At 45.6% G+C, this 16,612-nt stretch overlaps 2 protein-coding genes across 8 annotated transcripts in view; one reads left to right on the forward strand and one right to left on the reverse strand.

Annotated features, from left to right (window-relative positions):
• Positions 1–16,612, forward strand: part of MTIF3 (mitochondrial translational initiation factor 3) — a 17,182-nt gene continuing 570 nt past the window's right edge. The window contains exons 1-4 of one of the 7 annotated variants that reach the window (XM_064275327.1): positions 1–114; positions 5,726–6,189; positions 10,973–11,130; positions 12,051–16,528. In XM_064275327.1, the coding sequence (XP_064131397.1) occupies positions 5,727–6,189; positions 10,973–11,130; positions 12,051–12,269 (840 nt within the window). In that variant the 5' untranslated portion in view covers positions 1–114; position 5,726 and the 3' untranslated portion in view covers positions 12,270–16,528. Of the gene's footprint in view, positions 115–209; positions 229–275; positions 295–523; positions 4,067–4,929; positions 6,190–10,301; positions 10,475–10,972; positions 11,131–12,050; positions 16,529–16,612 lie in introns of those variants that run through there. The other 6 variants (XM_064275328.1, XM_023553143.2, XM_003413952.4 and 3 more) reach the window with 6 other exon arrangements.
• Positions 12,250–16,612, reverse strand: part of GTF3A (general transcription factor IIIA) — a 17,025-nt gene continuing 12,662 nt past the window's right edge. Inside the window, exons 6-9 of the mRNA XM_064275194.1 lie at positions 14,954–15,034; positions 13,922–14,151; positions 12,762–12,821; positions 12,250–12,517 (exon numbers count right to left, since the gene is read on the reverse strand). Coding sequence (XP_064131264.1) covers positions 12,353–12,517; positions 12,762–12,821; positions 13,922–14,151; positions 14,954–15,034 — 536 coding nt within the window. The 3' untranslated portion in view covers positions 12,250–12,352. The remainder of the gene's footprint in view (positions 12,518–12,761; positions 12,822–13,921; positions 14,152–14,953; positions 15,035–16,612) is intronic.

Genomic DNA, 16,612 nt, shown 5'->3' on the forward strand with positions numbered 1-16,612 from the left:
TTTCCTTTAAGAAAACAGAGCCAAAGCCCCGCCCGCTACGGCAAGCGAAGGGGACTGGCGCCGGAGCCTGTCGGCGGCTGCCGTTAGTCTTTACCAGTCACTGGTCAGACACAGGTAACGCTCAAGACGAGGGGCGAGGGTAGGTGGGGGACCAGCGGCGGGAGGACGTGGTCTTAGGGAACGAGCGCGCGGAGGAAGCGGCACTGTCCTCGGCCACGTCTCTAGAAGGTGGGTGCTGCGCCCTCCCGCCGGGCGGAACGCGGACAGGCCACGCCGCGGGGACTCGGCCGAGCGGTAAGCCTGTTTTCGGACCCAGGCCGCTGCCCGGGCTTTCCCAGAGCCGCCCGAGCTAGGCCCGGCGCCGGTCCCGTAGCAGCTTCCGGTTTCCGCCCCGCCATTCCTGCCCGCCGGCGGGCACGTACGCACGCACGCACGCACGCACGCACGCCGACGTCCCTCCCCGGCGGCAGAGCGCAGCGGCTCGTGCTGCCCCTCCCGGAGGTGGGCGTGGCCGCTGCCGACCACGTGATCGGGCCTGCTGCGGGACGGGCACCTGCCCGCACGTGAGCGAGAGGGCGGGGCTCCCACCTGCGTCTGAGCGGGAGGCCCGGGCAGACGCCTGGTTCCTGCTGCGCCGGGAGAGGCCTGAGTGTGCTGAGTGTGGAGGTCGCCAAGTGATTGTGCGCTTTCTTTTTTCCCATTTATCGTTTCGTAGGCCTCCTGAGAGAAGTAAGATATATTTTCTCGCTGAGAAGCCACAGGGACGAGTACGTGTTAGGAGAGAGCTCAGCCTGAGAAAATTACCTAGGTTGGAGAGGGATCAGGAAAGTCAGTGATTACTTATTGTGCTATTCACATTACAGATTTCTTCCTCCTAGCTTCTAGAGCTTACGGCCAAGTGAGGGAGAGAAATAGTAGTAAGATATTCACAAATTATGATTGTGATAAGGGCTGTAAGGTAAAGATAAACAATGGAAGTATTTCATATTGAGCATGAATGGGGGAAAATCACTTGCGTCCTCAACTTCAAATAACCAGGGTTTTTATAAATTTCATCTTTTTCCTATGCCTAGTTTTTGTTGTTTACTTATGTTTGAAAAATCCTGTATTTTGAAATAATATTTTCTATCGTAATGTATTCATACTTTTCTAAACAGGGTGTATTAGCTTTCATCACTAACTGCTGGGGGCAAAAGGTACATTATATTTAAATAATGACACGTATTTAGTCATAGAATTTTGCATAGGCCAACTGTATCATTGTTGACACAGTTTGGGAAAAAACGACACTGATTTTAGACATGGAGCTTACAAAGAGGAACTTCTAGTCCAGGTAGCATTTAGCACTTTGACACTCAGAGAATACCTAGTGAAACGTGGGGCTTGATGGTGCTGGTATTTTTCTGATGATAAGTGGGAAAAATCTTTTCTGGTTTCTTAAAAATCTTCTGCTTTTTTGGTTTGGGGGTTTCCTCCACTGCCAAGTATCTATTTTTATTAAACAGTATCTCAGCTATTTAAATTTCAGTTCTTTCCTACATTAGAGCCTTTACATCTATAACTGAGTCTCCAACCAGTTAAACCCTGCCCCGGCAAAGAAAAAAAAAAAAAAAACCATTGCTGTCATGTCAATTCCAACTCATGGTGACTCTCTAGGACAGAGTAGAGCTGCCCTATAGAGTTGCCAAAGTTGTAATCCTTAGGGGAGCAGACTGCCACATCTTTCTCCCACAGAGTGGCTGTTGGGTTCATACTGCCAACTTCTTGTTTAGCAGCTGAGCACTTAACCACTGCAGCAACAGGACCCCAACCAGTTAATGACTATAAAATTCATTCATTCATTGTAGGTAGAAACATCTGGCCATAGATCCTTCACTGAAGCCAGTGGACATTTTAAATGCCGGCTAGAAACATGAGGAGTATAGCTTGCCAGCATTTCTGGTATTGGTCCGGAATGCTGCAGCTGATCTAGAGGTTCGGTGCCAGCGGGAACGCCGTACCTCCTGTGCTGTTTCTTTTGGCTTCTGCGTTCATTCAGCCTGTATGTATTGCCAGGAGCTAGACTCCAGCCATGGGAACACAGCAGTGAACACAATGGGCAAATTCCATTTTCTCATGAAGCTTACATTCTAGTGAGGCGAGAATATGAACATAAATGCAAGTAAATATAGAACGTGTCAGGCAGTGATAAATGCAATGCTGTTTTTTAAAAAGGCAAGGTGAATAGGGCTGAAAGTGATGGGGTGTGCTGTTTTATAAGAAGTCAGGGAAGGCCTCTCTGAGTAGGTAACATTTGATTCAAGACCTGAAGTAAGTGAGTCAGTGCAGGTATCTGAGGGAAGAGTGGTGCAAGGAGAGGGATATCTGGGTGCAGAGACCCAAAGGGGTGCATCTTTAGCATTTGCAAGAACAGCAAGGAGGCCAGTGAGGTTGGAGCAGAGTGAGCCAGAGGAAGCGTGATGGGAGATGTGGGCAGATGGGTCAGTGGGGGCCACAGCATGTACGACATTATGGGCCATCCCATGGGCTTTGCTTTTACTCTGGTGAGGTTGGAGCCGGAGGAGGAACTCGTGTTGACTTAATTGCTGTGTAAGGCTTGCTCTGTGTGCTCTGTGGTTGATAAATTATAGGGAGGCAAGGGTGGAAGCGGGGGACCAGAGCCTGTGACCGTAATCCAAGTAAGAGTGATGGCGTTTTTGGAACAGGGTGATAGCAATGGAGAAGGTGAGAGAGGTTGGATCCTGGATATATTTTGGAGGTTGAACGATAGGATTTACTGATGGGTTGCTTTTTTTTTGCTGAGGGAAGAAGAGTCAAGGATAACTTCGATACGTTTGGTCTGAGCAACTGGAAGGATGTGTTGTCCTTAATGAGCCAGGGAAGACTGGGGGAGGAACAAGTTTGAGATGGAACATCAAGAATTCTGTTTTGGACATGCTAACTTTAGGATGGCAATTAGATAACTAAGTGGAACTGTTGGGTAGGCAATGAACTCTACAAGTTTGGAAATCACTGGAGATGTTGGAGCCAGAAAGAAATCTGGGTGTTATCAAGTGAGGTAAGGAGTGACGTGAGAATTTTGCACATCCCTTCACTTTATAATCAATTTATCATCCTCTTTCCCCAAATCAGCAAGCCTGGTGGTTCAGTGGTTAAGTGGCTGCTGAGAAGTCAGCAGTTGGAACCCACCAGGTCTTCCAAGGGAGAAAGATGCGGTAGTCTGCTTCTGTAAAGATGTACATCCTTGGAAACCCTATGGAACAGTTCTCCTGTGTCCAGTAGGGTCAGTGTAAGTCAGAATCAGTTTGGTTTCCCTGTATCACTTATCAACATGGGGGATTGAGGGGTTGTGAAAGTGGTAAGATCAGGGGGTTGTAGATGCCAGTGGGATCAAACTTAGGGACTAGAGGAAGTGAGCTGGAACGATAGGTGTGAGTGGGAGATGGGAATGCTCGAAGCTGTCATTACGTAGGGGCATAGTTTTTGATAGGTCCCTGGGTGGCACAAATGATTGGTGCTCGACTGCTAGCCTAAAAGTTGGTGGTTTGAACCCACCCAGCAGCACCATGGATTATGTGTCTGTAAAGATCACAGCCAAGGAAACCATATAGAGTAGTTCTACTCTGTAGCACATGGTGTCACTACGAGTTGTAGTCAACTCAACTGCAGTGGTAGTTACTGTTAATGACAAGGTCTTGGTAGGGTGTGGCCAGCAGTGGGTGGCTGAGGAGGGGTGGAGGATAAGCTCATAGGAGGGAGGAGGTCAAGGAACTTCAAGACGAGGGTGATTTAGAAGGGATGTTAAAGTCACCAGGAGCCTGGGTGGTGCACATGGTTTGTAGTCATCTACTAAGCGAAAGGTTGGCAGTTGGGACCCACCTAGCAGCTCCGTGGAAGAAAAGCCTGGTGATCTGCTTCCAGAAAGATTATAGCCAAGAATACCCTGTGGAGCAGTTCTGCTCTGCACACATGGGGTCACCATGAGTTAGAGGCCAACTCAACGGCAGCTAACAACAACAGCGTTGAAGTCACCAGGAGTTTTGATGGAAGAAGCATTGGAGAGACGGTGAGTCAGGTGCTAAATTGCGCAAGGCATGAGGAGAGTGGCCTGGAGGTCTCCAGATGTCTGTAACAAGGATTGACAGGATTGTTTAGCCAGACATCCTTGCTGGTCGTCCCTTTTTCCAGCCCATGGCTTCCCCATGATTGTGCAGCCTCTCACGTGAAACAGAAGAACTGCCTGACGTAAGGACCATTTCTTGAGTGTCTGCTAAATACGAGGCACGTGTGAGGCATTTTTCATTCTTTAAGCCTCGTAACAACACTATTAGCGGAAGTATTATTATTGCCGAGGAAGCAGGATTGGAGAGTTTGAGTGACTTACCCAAAACCATGTCATTGTGTGCTGTTGAGTGGATTCCATAGAGCTGAGTTTTTACTCAGGGGTCTCTGACTCCAAATCTTTATACAGTGAAACCAGTGAGAGTCAGAACTCGACAGGACTGCCTTGTGTTTCCTGGTCTTGCAAGTTTTCTGCCTTTGACAGGGTGCAGTCTTACCACTTTGCTCTCGCTTGTTTTAGTGGAAATGTTTACATTTTCCTTCTCTGACAGGTTGCAACCTGACACAGGTTCCAGCTTTTGCAGGTTTTACCACATACATCCCTAACTTGAGAACCCTTCGATCAATCAATTCCAAGTTGCCTTTATAGTTTTTACCTGTTGACTGTGCATTGGTGCTCAAATTTGAAATTCTGACTCATTTTAAGTCTGGGACTAGTCCGGGAATCTCATTTTTAACTAACGCCCCAGGTGATACCCATGCAGGTAGCCCAGGAACCATTCTTGGAGAAGTACTACTTCAGGCACCTCCTCCTTTCCTCTTTGGTCTTTGACAAACCCCACCTCTCTCTGTACTTGATTCTCTCAGGTTTCTCAGCAAACCACTAGATGAGTGGGCCCTCTCGTCACTCCATCAGCCTGTGCTTCTGAGATGGACTGAGCACGTGGATGGAAGGAGAGAGACCCTCACTGTGGTGGAGAAGGAATTAAGAAATCAGAACACCACTTGTAACCCTGAAGTAAAACCAGTGTTGCCATAGGTGCCCAGTGCTTGGACCAGGTTCGGCGCCAGCGCCGTACCGCCCTCACGAGTGGTCTTCATGGCTGATGAGTCCGCACGTGGTTCTCTGCCAGGGTGTCTCCTTCCTGATGGTCTGCATTCGTTCTGCCAGTGGGCCCGCTGCCTTCACTGCGAGCTCCTTTTCCCATAATATGCTCTTTTTTGTATGCCATCAGATATATTGATAAATTGATAGCAGGTAAATACATTAAAAGTTTATAAATTGATGTTTATGAGTCACCAAGGATTTTATATATTGCACAATCATAAATAAACCCTTCAGATGATATTTGTTCTTGTAGCTGGCACCACAAGATCCACGGAAAATAGTCACGTGAGATAGTGTGTGGGGAAGAAGAACCGAAAAGCACCGTGCAGAATGGTTGACTGCCTGAATGATAACTTGTGTTGGGGCAGCCCCACCATGACTTAGTATGGCCAGGGCCAGGTGCACTTACCTTGTGATGGTGGAGTCCAGAGACCAACATTCCTGAACATTCACAGGTGACAGTCTCTGAGGCCACACACACCCTGCCGTGCACCACAGGTTCAGGCCATGGGAGTAAATGATTGAATTGTAATGGGCTTTTTCCTGCTTCCTTAGAATGGCTGCTTGGTTTCTGCAGAGGTTAACACTGCAAGCTATGAAAACTGAAAATAACTGCATTGCAAGGTGTTTGGGGAAGCACCTTGTGCAAAAGACGGCACCTGCCCAGTTGTCCGTTACCGTTTCAGTCCTGAGACTGCCCTCCCTCATTCATGCAAAAGCGTTCAGTGTGGCTGAAGAGGCCCAGAAGAAGAAGAAGAAGAAGAAAGAGACTGAAGCAGCTTTTATTAGCGTCGGGAGAAAAATTCGTGATGGAATTGTTCAGGTATTTGATGAGAAGGGCAATGACTTGGGACACATGCAGCAGGCAGATGTGATTGAGCTCATGAACACGCGAGAGCTGAGGCTTGTTAAAAGGATCACCCGCGCAGAGCCTCCCGTGTACCAGCTCATGACGGGACTCCAAATTCACGAAGAGCGCATGAAACTCCGCGAGAGGGAAAAGGCCGAGCCTAAGACAGGTAGATACTCCACTGATGACTCCCTAAACTCTTAAGGACTGCCCATCAGCAGTCTGAATTCTGGCAGTTGCCAAGGTTCCCTGTGACCTGGGGAAGTGAGAAACGGGAAAATTGGCAGGATCCATGGTTCCACCACCACTTCCAGGGCCTTTTTTAAATTTTCTCGTCTCACTTATTTCCATTTCTCCTTTTTTCCTTCATACTCTGTGCCTACCATCTCTTCCTTTAAATCTGTGTAAAATAAGGGGAAAACACAGCCAAGATGATATCAATACTTTCCCCCTTTTGTTTCTTAACCTCTTGGGGGACAGAGTAGCTGACCCCATCCATTGCCATTGAGTCTGTTCCGACTCTTAGCAACCCTATAGGTTTGAGTAGAACTGCCCCATAGGGTTTCCTAGGCTGTAATCTTTCCGGAGGAGCCCTGGTGGCAGAGTGGTTAAGTGCTCAGATGCTAACTGGAAGGTTGGCAGTTCAAACCCACCAGCCGCTCCATAAGAGAAAGATGTGGCAGTCTGCTTCTGTAAAAATTACAGCCTTGGAAACCCTTCAGGACAGTTGTACACTGACCTGTGGGGTCATTATGAGCTGGAATCTACTCGATGGCAGTGGGTTTGGGTTTTTGGCTTAATCTTCACAGAATAAGACTGCCACTTCTTTCTCCCACAGAGCAGCTCATGGGTTCCAATAGCCGACCTTCTGGTTAGCAGCCAAGTGCTTAACCACTACGCCACCAGGGCTCCTAAGAGTAGCTGACAGGTGTAGTCAAATGATGCCACAGCCTTGAGACTTGTCTTACCTCGGGCCACTCATTTAACGGCCCTCCTTTGGTTTCCCCCCATCTCTAAAGTGGGGATGTTTGGCTCATTATATGGAAGTATTTTCTAAACTTGAAGTGATTCTTAGAGCATCTCTAATGCCCCAGCATTTTTACAGCATTGGTAGTGACACATGGTTTGCCAGTCACCTGACAAAAAACTTGTCCTTTAACCTCTACTGAAGCCATGAGCTATCAGGTGAAGGTTTTTTTTTTATAGTTATTAGTAAGTGCTGACCATCATGAGAGATTGCTCAGGGGCAAGCATACCAGAGCACGAGTCAGTGCTGCTGTGGTGAGGTGCGCACCTTGAGAAAACCACCCATCGCTGTGGCGCAGCTTTGGAACGCCACATTTAATGAGGATGTTGGCTGAAAAAATTATTCAGAAGAGACCTACAAGGGTGTTAAGGACATCAAACTATGTCATATTAAAAAAATAAAAATAAAAACAGTTAGCTGGAGAAGCTTGGAAGAAACACCTGACATGACCTAACATGAAGGGCTGCTGTGGTGAAGGTATAAATTTGTTCTGATGTAAAACTAGGACCACCTGGCAGGAGCTCTAAGAAAATGTGAAAGTCATAATAAAAGAACTCTTATGTAAAAAAAAAAAAAGTTTATTTCAAAAAAATTTTAAGGCATACAGAAAAATACAACACACACCCATTACCCACCACCCAAAATGAACGAATGTTAACATTGTACTTGGGATTTTTAAAACAAAATATTACGGAAGAATTGATTGACCACTTAGCTGTTAACCAAAAGGTCAGTAGCTCCGTGGGACAAAAGACCTGACGATCTGCTCCCATAAAGATTAAAAAAAAAATCCTCTGGGGCAGATCCACTCTGTCACATTGGGTCACTATGAGTCAGAATCCACTGGACGGCACACAAAAACAAGCTGTCTTCTCCGCTGCTATTCTCCCTCCTCAGAAGTGTTCTGCTCACCTCGTGAATGTAGTGTAAATATCCAGTCTATGTTTTAAACCCCAGTTACATACAGGTGTATTCAAACAGTATATGGTATTTTGTACATGTAAAAAATGCTATGCTAATTGTTTTCAACATACTTTTTAATATAATTTATAACAATGTTTATATAATACTCTGCCACTGAATCGATTCCAACTCACAGCGACCCTGTAGGACAGGGTAGAACTGCCCCATAGGGCTTCCTGGGCTGTAATTTGTGTGTGTTCCAGTTATCACATATTTAGTGCCCACTTTATTATTATAAGTTTTTTAATTTTTATTGCGCTTTAAGTGAAAGTTTACAAATCAAGTCAGTCTCTCACACAAAAACCCATATAACCTTGCTACACACTCCCAATTACTCTTCCCGTAATGAGACAGCCTGCTCTCTCCCTCCACTTTCTCTTTTCGTGTCCTTTTCGCCAGCTTCTAATCCCCTCCGCCCTCTCATCTCCCCTCCAGGCAGGAGAGGCCAACATAGTCTCGTGTCCACCTGATCCAAGAAGCTTATTCCTCACCAACCCATTGTCCAGTCCAATCCATGCCTGAAGAGTTAGCTTCGGGAATGGTTCCTGTCCTGGGGCAACAGAAGGTCTGGGGGCCATGACCACGGGGGTCCTTCCACTCTCAGTCAGATCATTAAGTCTGGTCTTAATGAGAATTTGGGGTCTGCATCCCACTGCTCTCCTGCTCCCTCAGGGGTTCTCTGTTGTGTTCCCTGTCAGGGCAGTCATTGGTTATAGCCGGGCATCATCTAGTTCTTCTGGTCTCAGGATGGTATAGTCGCTGGTTCATGTGGCCCTTTCTGTCTCTTGGGCTCGTAATCACCTTGTGTCCTTGGTGTTCCTCATTCTCCTTTGATCCAGGTGGGTTAGACCAACTGATGCATCTTAGATGGCTGCTTGCTAGCGTTTAAGACCCCAGATGTCCTGGGCTGTAATTTTGTGCAAGCCAATAGCCAGGTCTTTTTCCCTCAGAGCTGCTGGTGGGTTAGAACTACTGACCTTTCAGTTAGCAGCTGAGCACCTAACCGTTGTGCCACCAGAGATCCTTTCTGTTATAAACCAAAAACCAAACCCAGTGCTGTCGATTCTGACTCATAGCCACCCTATAGGACAGAGTAGAACTGCCCCATAGAGTTTCCAAGGAGCGCCTGGCGGATTCAAACTGCCGACCCTTTGGTTAGCAGCCGTAGCACTTAACCACTATGCCACCAGGGTTTCCCTTTCTATTATAGCTGTATTATAATTACCGCATGACATTTCATCATATGAGTATTTGTTAACCCATTTCCCTGGACACTGGGGTGGCCCCCAGCTTTTCATTATCATGAACAAGAGACTATCTGTCTCCTTGTGGGACTCTAGGATCTGAGAACATAGACTTGGAATTGCTGGGACACAGTGCTCTTCAGCTCCCTTCCCCGGTGTGTGAAGTGGCCCTCCCTACAGCCTCACCACCCTGGGTGCTGATTTCTGTCATGTTAATGAGTGAGAAACCCTGTCTTAGTGACTTAACATTCCTTTCATCATTTGAGCTGCGAGTCGTCAGTCCTTTGTTTTTCTATTTAGATGGTTTGTTTTTCTTCCTAATTTTTAGGATTCTCAGCTCTATGTGATGCAAAAACCTTCTCTGAGTTAGATTTTTCACTTTGTTCCCTTTTTTTAACTACCCAGTCCCATTGCCATCAATTCTGACTCATAGCCATCCTATAGGACGGAGTAGTACTACTCTATAGGGTTTTCTAGGCTGTCATCTTTACAGGAGTAAATCATCAGGTTTTTCTCCCAGGAGGCGGCTGGTGAGCTCGAACCACCAACCATTTGGTTAGCAGCCAAGCACTTAGCTGTGGTGCCAGCAGGACTCCTTGAGTACATAGTTATTGTGGTTGAGTCGATTCCAGCTGATAATGACCCTATAGGACAGAGCAGAACTGCCCCAGAGGGTTTCCAAGGCTGTAAATCTTTATGGAAGCAGACTGCCACATCTGTCTCCCGTGGAGTGGCTGGGGGGCTGGAACCACCAACCTTTCAGGTAGCCATCAAGCACCTAACCTTCGCACCACTTAAGCCCGTTACCCAGTGGTGTTTGGAGTTTGGTGGAGAATTATCAGTCTACTTCTTAATGAGATCCTTTCCCTCTCCTGAGGTCACAAACATACTGGTTCATCTATTTGTTTAAAATTCTGTTTTTTCACGTTAAGCCTGTCTGAGGAGATGTGAGTATGGGTCGAGAGCCAACGCTGTTCCCCCATCTGAAAACTCTCAGTTGTCCCAACACCTTTGAGTAATCTTTCTGGTGAAACGATTTTCTGACAGGATCTCCACAGACGGCGCACACACACACGGAGGGGAGGGGACCCCCCGCTTTGGACAGCTGGGATGAGCCCTTAGTTGCTGGAACACCAGAGAAGGCGTTGGGCTCGAACAGGCACTCCCAGCCGCCGACCTGTAGCAGAAACAAAGAAGGGGTAATCAGGTTTACCACAGAGGTAAACGTGTTCCTTTTAAAGTGCCATTCTTTTGGTTCTCTTTCATTAAATGGTAACAATAAAAGTATTTCAGATTTTTAAATCTTGGCAGGTAAAAAATAGTACCTTTATATCCCCTGTCTTAAAAAATGTCTGCTGGTCTGTGACACTAAAAGTCAGATGAGGGGACGGTCAGGCCCCTGTTGCAACCTAAGATTTCATGAAGTGTATGTAATAAGGTCAGGAGCTCTGGTGGCCCAGTGGTTAAGCTCTTGGCAGCTACCCAAAAGGTCAGTGGTTGGAACCCACCAGCCACTCTGCAGGAGGAAGACGTGGCAGTCTGCTTCCATAAAGATGACGGCCTTGGAAACCCTCTGGGTCAGTCCTACTCCGTCAGACGGGTTCGCTGTGAGTCAGAATCGATTCGACGGCAGTGGGTTTGGTTTGACGTAGCAAGGTTTAGGTTTTACACAGATGAGTAAATAGTCCTAGCACCAAGTCTCATTGTTTTCAAACTAGGACCGACTCTGACAAAGAAACTAACTTTTTCTTCAAATATTGAACAACATGACTTGGACACAAAGAGTAAACAGATTCAACAGTGGATTAAGAAAAAACACCAAGTTCAAATTACTATAAAGAAAGGGAAAAATGTAGAAGAGCCAGAAGCTAAAACGGTAAGTTAAGAGCAGACGTAAGTAACTGCTTGGTTGGTTAGTTTTTCTATCTACAGATACAATTGGAGAGAATCTGTGGAAAACTTAAAAGTGGTAATTCTGTTACCCAAAGATGTTAGCTTTCCGATTTGTTTTTCAGAATGCAAGCATGCTGCAGATACATTACTTTTTCCATTATAGCATATATATTTTTCCATGTGAAAACATTCTACTTCGTAATTTAAAGGCTATAGGGTCCCTGTGAGTCGGAATCAACTTGACAACACTGGGTTTGGTTTTGGGTTTATTCTGTTTTACAAATTATGCATATCTAAAACTTAAATAGGGAAACCAGAAATTGTAATTTCTATTTTAAGTTTCCTTTTTATACATGCCTGTGAGAGTTACCTAGAAAGTGTCTGTCAGTTTACAATCCAGGATAAGTTTATGGAATATCCATTTTGCTTTTACAGTTAGCTAAATTTTATTGCCAAAAGGTAGCATTAGGATGTGGTGGTTTTCAACCCTGGCTGTGTTAGAATTACCTAGGCCAAACCAGGTATCTGTGTTTTTTTAAAGCACCCCAAGTGATTCTAACTCATAGGGTTGGGGACCACTGCACTGGGCTGACAGTTTGGGGGATAAGTGCTTTGCCATCAGACACACTGCTTTTTGTTTTTCCAAGAGTGTAGTCTAGCGTAAAACCTAGTCCCCCTCAGTGATAGGACACTGGATTTAAGACTATCAGGCCTTTAGTGCATTAGTTTAGTTACATGGAATTTGTGTAACTGCTTGGTTATTGTATAGGTTTCAATCAACCAGATATGTATAAATTGATTAGATAATCCTTTAAATAGCAATTCAGAGTGTTTGAGCATTAATGTTAGAAAGCATAGAAGACATTGATTTTATTAATCTTTCAGCTGTTTCCTTTTTTTTAGGAGGCAGTATTTAACCAGATACTCCAGACTATGCCTGCAATAGCTACCTTCTCATCCAAGCCCCACGCCATTAGAGGAGGAAGAGCTGTCGTGTGTGTTCTTCGCCATTTGAGCACAGAGGAAGAGAACGCGTACAGAGAATCCCAAAAGACCCAGAAAGGGGACATTTTGGACAAAGAAAACAGAAATGATAGACAACCAGATGTTCTGCACCAGTGATTTTAATAAAGATAAATGTGCTTCTGAGACAAAAAACAAAACTAAGCTCACTGGTCTGTCCCTTATGTAGGGCAACCTGATGGTTAGCTGAGGGTGAGGACCGCAACTGTTGAGAGCACTTTTCTTTCAATACAGTTCAACGACTCTCCATTTTTACGCAAAGATACACCTTGTTCTTGTTTCTTTTTAGGAGGGATATATCCACTGAGGTGAGAAGCCAAACTCCGTTTTTCACGAGATGGTTTTACCTTTGGGAAATAAGGAAAATAGTAGACAATTAGAATTCAAAATCTGAGTTATGTGAAGTAACTTTATAGCAGTGGTATGCCCTGACAGATAGAACTACTTTATAGAAAAGTGAAGTCCATCTGATCAATTTGTAGATTCACATCACGAGAAGGGGTTGAGAACATGCTAAACAGACCGCGTTTGGCTTAAGCAGTTTACGTTTCAGTGAAAATTACCAGCTTTGCCTGAACAGTTTCAACTTACTTTGATCTTCATTTTCTTCCTGTCAGGATCATGTACAATGGCATGCCTAGTGAGACTTTGCTACAATAAAGGAGAAAGAAAAAAGTTCTATTTTTAAAACCTCTACATTTGGTGCCTATTATTATGAAGACTCCACGAGTTACTTAAACGGTCAATCTTCTGTCTATTATATGCTGTTGAGGAGGAATCCCACCTCATCCCAAATCCTGGACTGAAATCACTGTCCCTCAAGATTCCCAAGGACCCAGGTTAGGAATGCTTACAACCCAACCACCTATGGCTTCTTACATCTTTCATAAGTAATGAGGGGAAACATCAGCTCTGAACAAACCACTCCAAGCTTGAGAAGATTGTTTTAACTGAATCTGTCTAAAAAGTGTTCCTAAACACCAGTGAAAACCTGACCATCATCTTGCTGTCTTGATAACATGCTGGCCCACTGTCAGCTCCAACTTGCCTTCCAGTAGTTTGGACCCGTGCTGAGCCAGCCTTTCTCCCTTCAGTCTTTATAACTCACGGCAGGCATTTGCAAGCCCACCAGCCAATGAGTGAGTCTGTGAAACGGCACAGGCCCCTCCATTAGTTCTTACCTGACTATGAACCAAGCTAAGACCTGGACTAGATTCCCAGCGTTCTACAGTCCCTCGCCTTGTTGCCCACTTCCGTGCTCAATCCCTACGGGACAGCATTCTAAAAAGAAACCCAAAGTAGCAGCACACTTATGAATAATATTGATACCATAACCAAACCAGTTGCCACTGGGTTGATTCCGACTTACAGCAACCCTATAGACAGGGTAGAAAGGCCACATAGGGTTTCTGAGGAATGGCGGTGGATTCGAACTACTGACCTTGTAGCAGCCGAGCTCTTTGCCACTATGCCACCAGCACTTGTCAAATTCAACAAGCATAAGAATCACCTTGAGGGCTTGTTAACCATTACTGGGCCCTATCCCAGGGTTTCTGATTCGCTACATCACCGGCCCAGGGCCACATTCTGAGAACCACTGCCATAGGCCAGTCTGGGGGTTTTCTAGCCTTTAGTTAAGACCCGCTCGATTCTATCCCCACTGGCAGTCACTGGGACGCCATCTTGGAATCCAGGGTCCCAGGTGGAAACCACAGACGGCCAGGACAGCACAGGTGAAGATAATCACTTACTTTCATTGCAAATGCTTTGCCACAGCCAGCATGTTCACACAGAAATGGGCGCTTTTCCTCGTGAAAAGAGAGAATGTGGCTCTGGAGGTTAAACACGGTGGTGTACGTTCTTCCACAGCCTTCCCTTGGACACCGACACACGTGCCTTTCTGGGGCGTGTGTTTTCCTATGTTGCTTAAGATAATCTTTGCGTTTGAATGTTTTCTGGCATACTTCACACCTGATTTCCTCTGGTGGTAAACAAACAAATTCAACCAGTTTCCCCAGATATTACCATGTAGAAAAAATTAATACGTAACAGTCACTTCAGCATTGACTGACTCAATTCCCCGAAGTTCTTATGTTTCATGAAGTCACTGCTCAGTTGCCAGCGAGCAGGGGCTTCCAGCTGCCGAATGGGCAAGTGGAGAGAAGGAAATAAACCAGGTACTTCCTGGTCTTCCAGCTGCCCCACAGAAACACTAGCACCTCCCAAGCTTCGTTATTGAAGACTTGCCAGGGCCTTTAGAAATGCAGCCTGATACAGCTCTTCCCTAACGTGGGGCCACAGAGCCCTCCTGCTCATCTGTCAAAGACAGCAGATACCTCAGACTGGCACACCCGCCTTGGGGCCTGGGGTTTCAGCACCCAAAACCAAACCCACTGCCATCGAGTCAACTCTAACTCAGTGACCCTACAGGACAGAGTAGAACTGCCCCATATGGTTTCCAAGGAGCACCTGGTGGATTCAAACTGCCACCCTCTTTGTTAGCAGCCGTAGCTCTTAACCACTGTGCCACCAGGGTTTCCCTTCAACACCTAGTACCTTATAGAACATCACAAAAACAAAACATATTAGAAACCCTTTTATTACAAAGTACATATTATTTTGGTGAAAATATACACAGCAAAAGAACAATTTCTGTATGTACAATTCAGTGACATTGGTTACATTCGTAAGGTTGTTAAGGCACATATTTCACATTTTCCTTTTTACTACATCAGTTCTGCAGGGGCAAATGCTTCTGTCGTACCAGTCATTATCTGCCTTACCTGTATGGGTTTCTCTCACGTGTTTCAGAAGCTCCGTCCATGTTTTTGCCACAAAGGAACATCCCTTCTGACACATGTAGCCTATTTTTTAAAAAAACACAAGATACTTAAAAAAAAAATAAATTGGTGTGTTGCCTGTTATGAATACTCAGTGTAAACACTGACGTATGATTAGAAAGGAAACTTACATGGCTATATAGAATGTTTCTCCTATCTCCCAAAAGTATTCTATTTTGTCAATGTCAAGAAAACTTGTAACCTGTTGCCGCTGAGCCAATTCTGACTCATAGCGACCCTGTAGGACAGAGTGGAACTGGCCCATAGGGTTTCCAAGGCTGTAATCTTTAAGGAAGCAGACTGCTGCATCTTTCTCCTGCAGAGCAATTTAGTGGGTTCGAACCATCGGCCTTTCAGTTAGCAGTGGAGCACTTAACCACTGTGCCACTAGGGCTCCCTTCTCAGTCTCTAAAGGTGGAAATAAAAACAAAGGTTTGCATTATAGCAGAATAAGCAATGGCATGGCAAGGTGCCAGCAGGATTCCACCTCAGCCAGCCACCAGGAGAACATGTCCCCCGCTCAGTTCTCAGTAAGTTGGGTACACTATGAACGGACTCCCCAGCTGCCCCATGTCTCACGGTTCCTGTTCTCTGCCTGCTTTCTACGTGCCTCTATATGTCTTTTGTCCTTGGCCAACAAGACACAGTGCATGCCAGCTTGTTTCCTCTAGCCTTTTTCTCTTGTAAGTTACATACTACAAAACGGAATAGGGCATAGCTAAGGAGGAAAAACTAGAGGAATCCAGAAAAAACACTGAACCAAAATGGCTTTGAAAAGGCACCCTACGCTAGTTAAGCAAAGCACTAGAATTGGATTAATCAGTCACTGCACTAGCCAGGGGAAACCCTGGTGGCATAGTGGTTAAGTGCGATGGCTGCTAACCAAGAGGTCAGCAGTTCGAATCTGCCAGGCGCTCCTTGGAAACTCTACGGGGCAGTTCTACTCTGTTCTGTAGGGTCACTATGAGTCAGAATCAACTCGATGGCAGTGGGTTTGGGTTTGGTTTTGGTTTTGGTACCAGCCAGGCAGGAGCCCTGATGGAGCAGGAGACTCAGCTGCTAACCGAAGGTTGGCGGTTTGAACCCACCAGCCACTTCATGGGAGAAAGATGTAGCAGTCTGCTTCCATAAAGATGACAGCCTAGGAAACCCTATGGGGCAGTTGTACTCTGTCCTACAGAGTTGGTATGAGTCGAAATCGGCTCGATAGCAACAGGTTTGGTGTTCTGGGTTTATAACAGCCAGGCTGTGTTTCACCCAACTAAATGCTAGGTAGAAACTAAAAAGAATGTTACCTCACTCTCAGCTACCAGTCTCTTGTAAAAATATCCCATAAATTCTAGGTCTCAGGAAACTGGAATACAACCAAGCCGCAGGTATTTTCGTCAGCAACATGTAAAAAATATTTGGCATAATGTCATGTATAAAGATACCTTAGGGGTGGGGGATGCGGTTGGCAAATGTAGAAGGCATGCGTTATTTGTGTAAAAATACAGTATAACCTCTGAATAAGCAGAACAGTATCCCCTCTGTGCCTAATTTTAACCTTCTTTCTCCTATATAATTTAGAGTTTCTCAGTATGACCAAATAGAACAGAAAGC

This window comes from Loxodonta africana, chromosome 23, assembly GCF_030014295.1.
Source record: "Loxodonta africana isolate mLoxAfr1 chromosome 23, mLoxAfr1.hap2, whole genome shotgun sequence".
Classification (NCBI taxonomy): domain Eukaryota; kingdom Metazoa; phylum Chordata; class Mammalia; order Proboscidea; family Elephantidae; genus Loxodonta; species Loxodonta africana.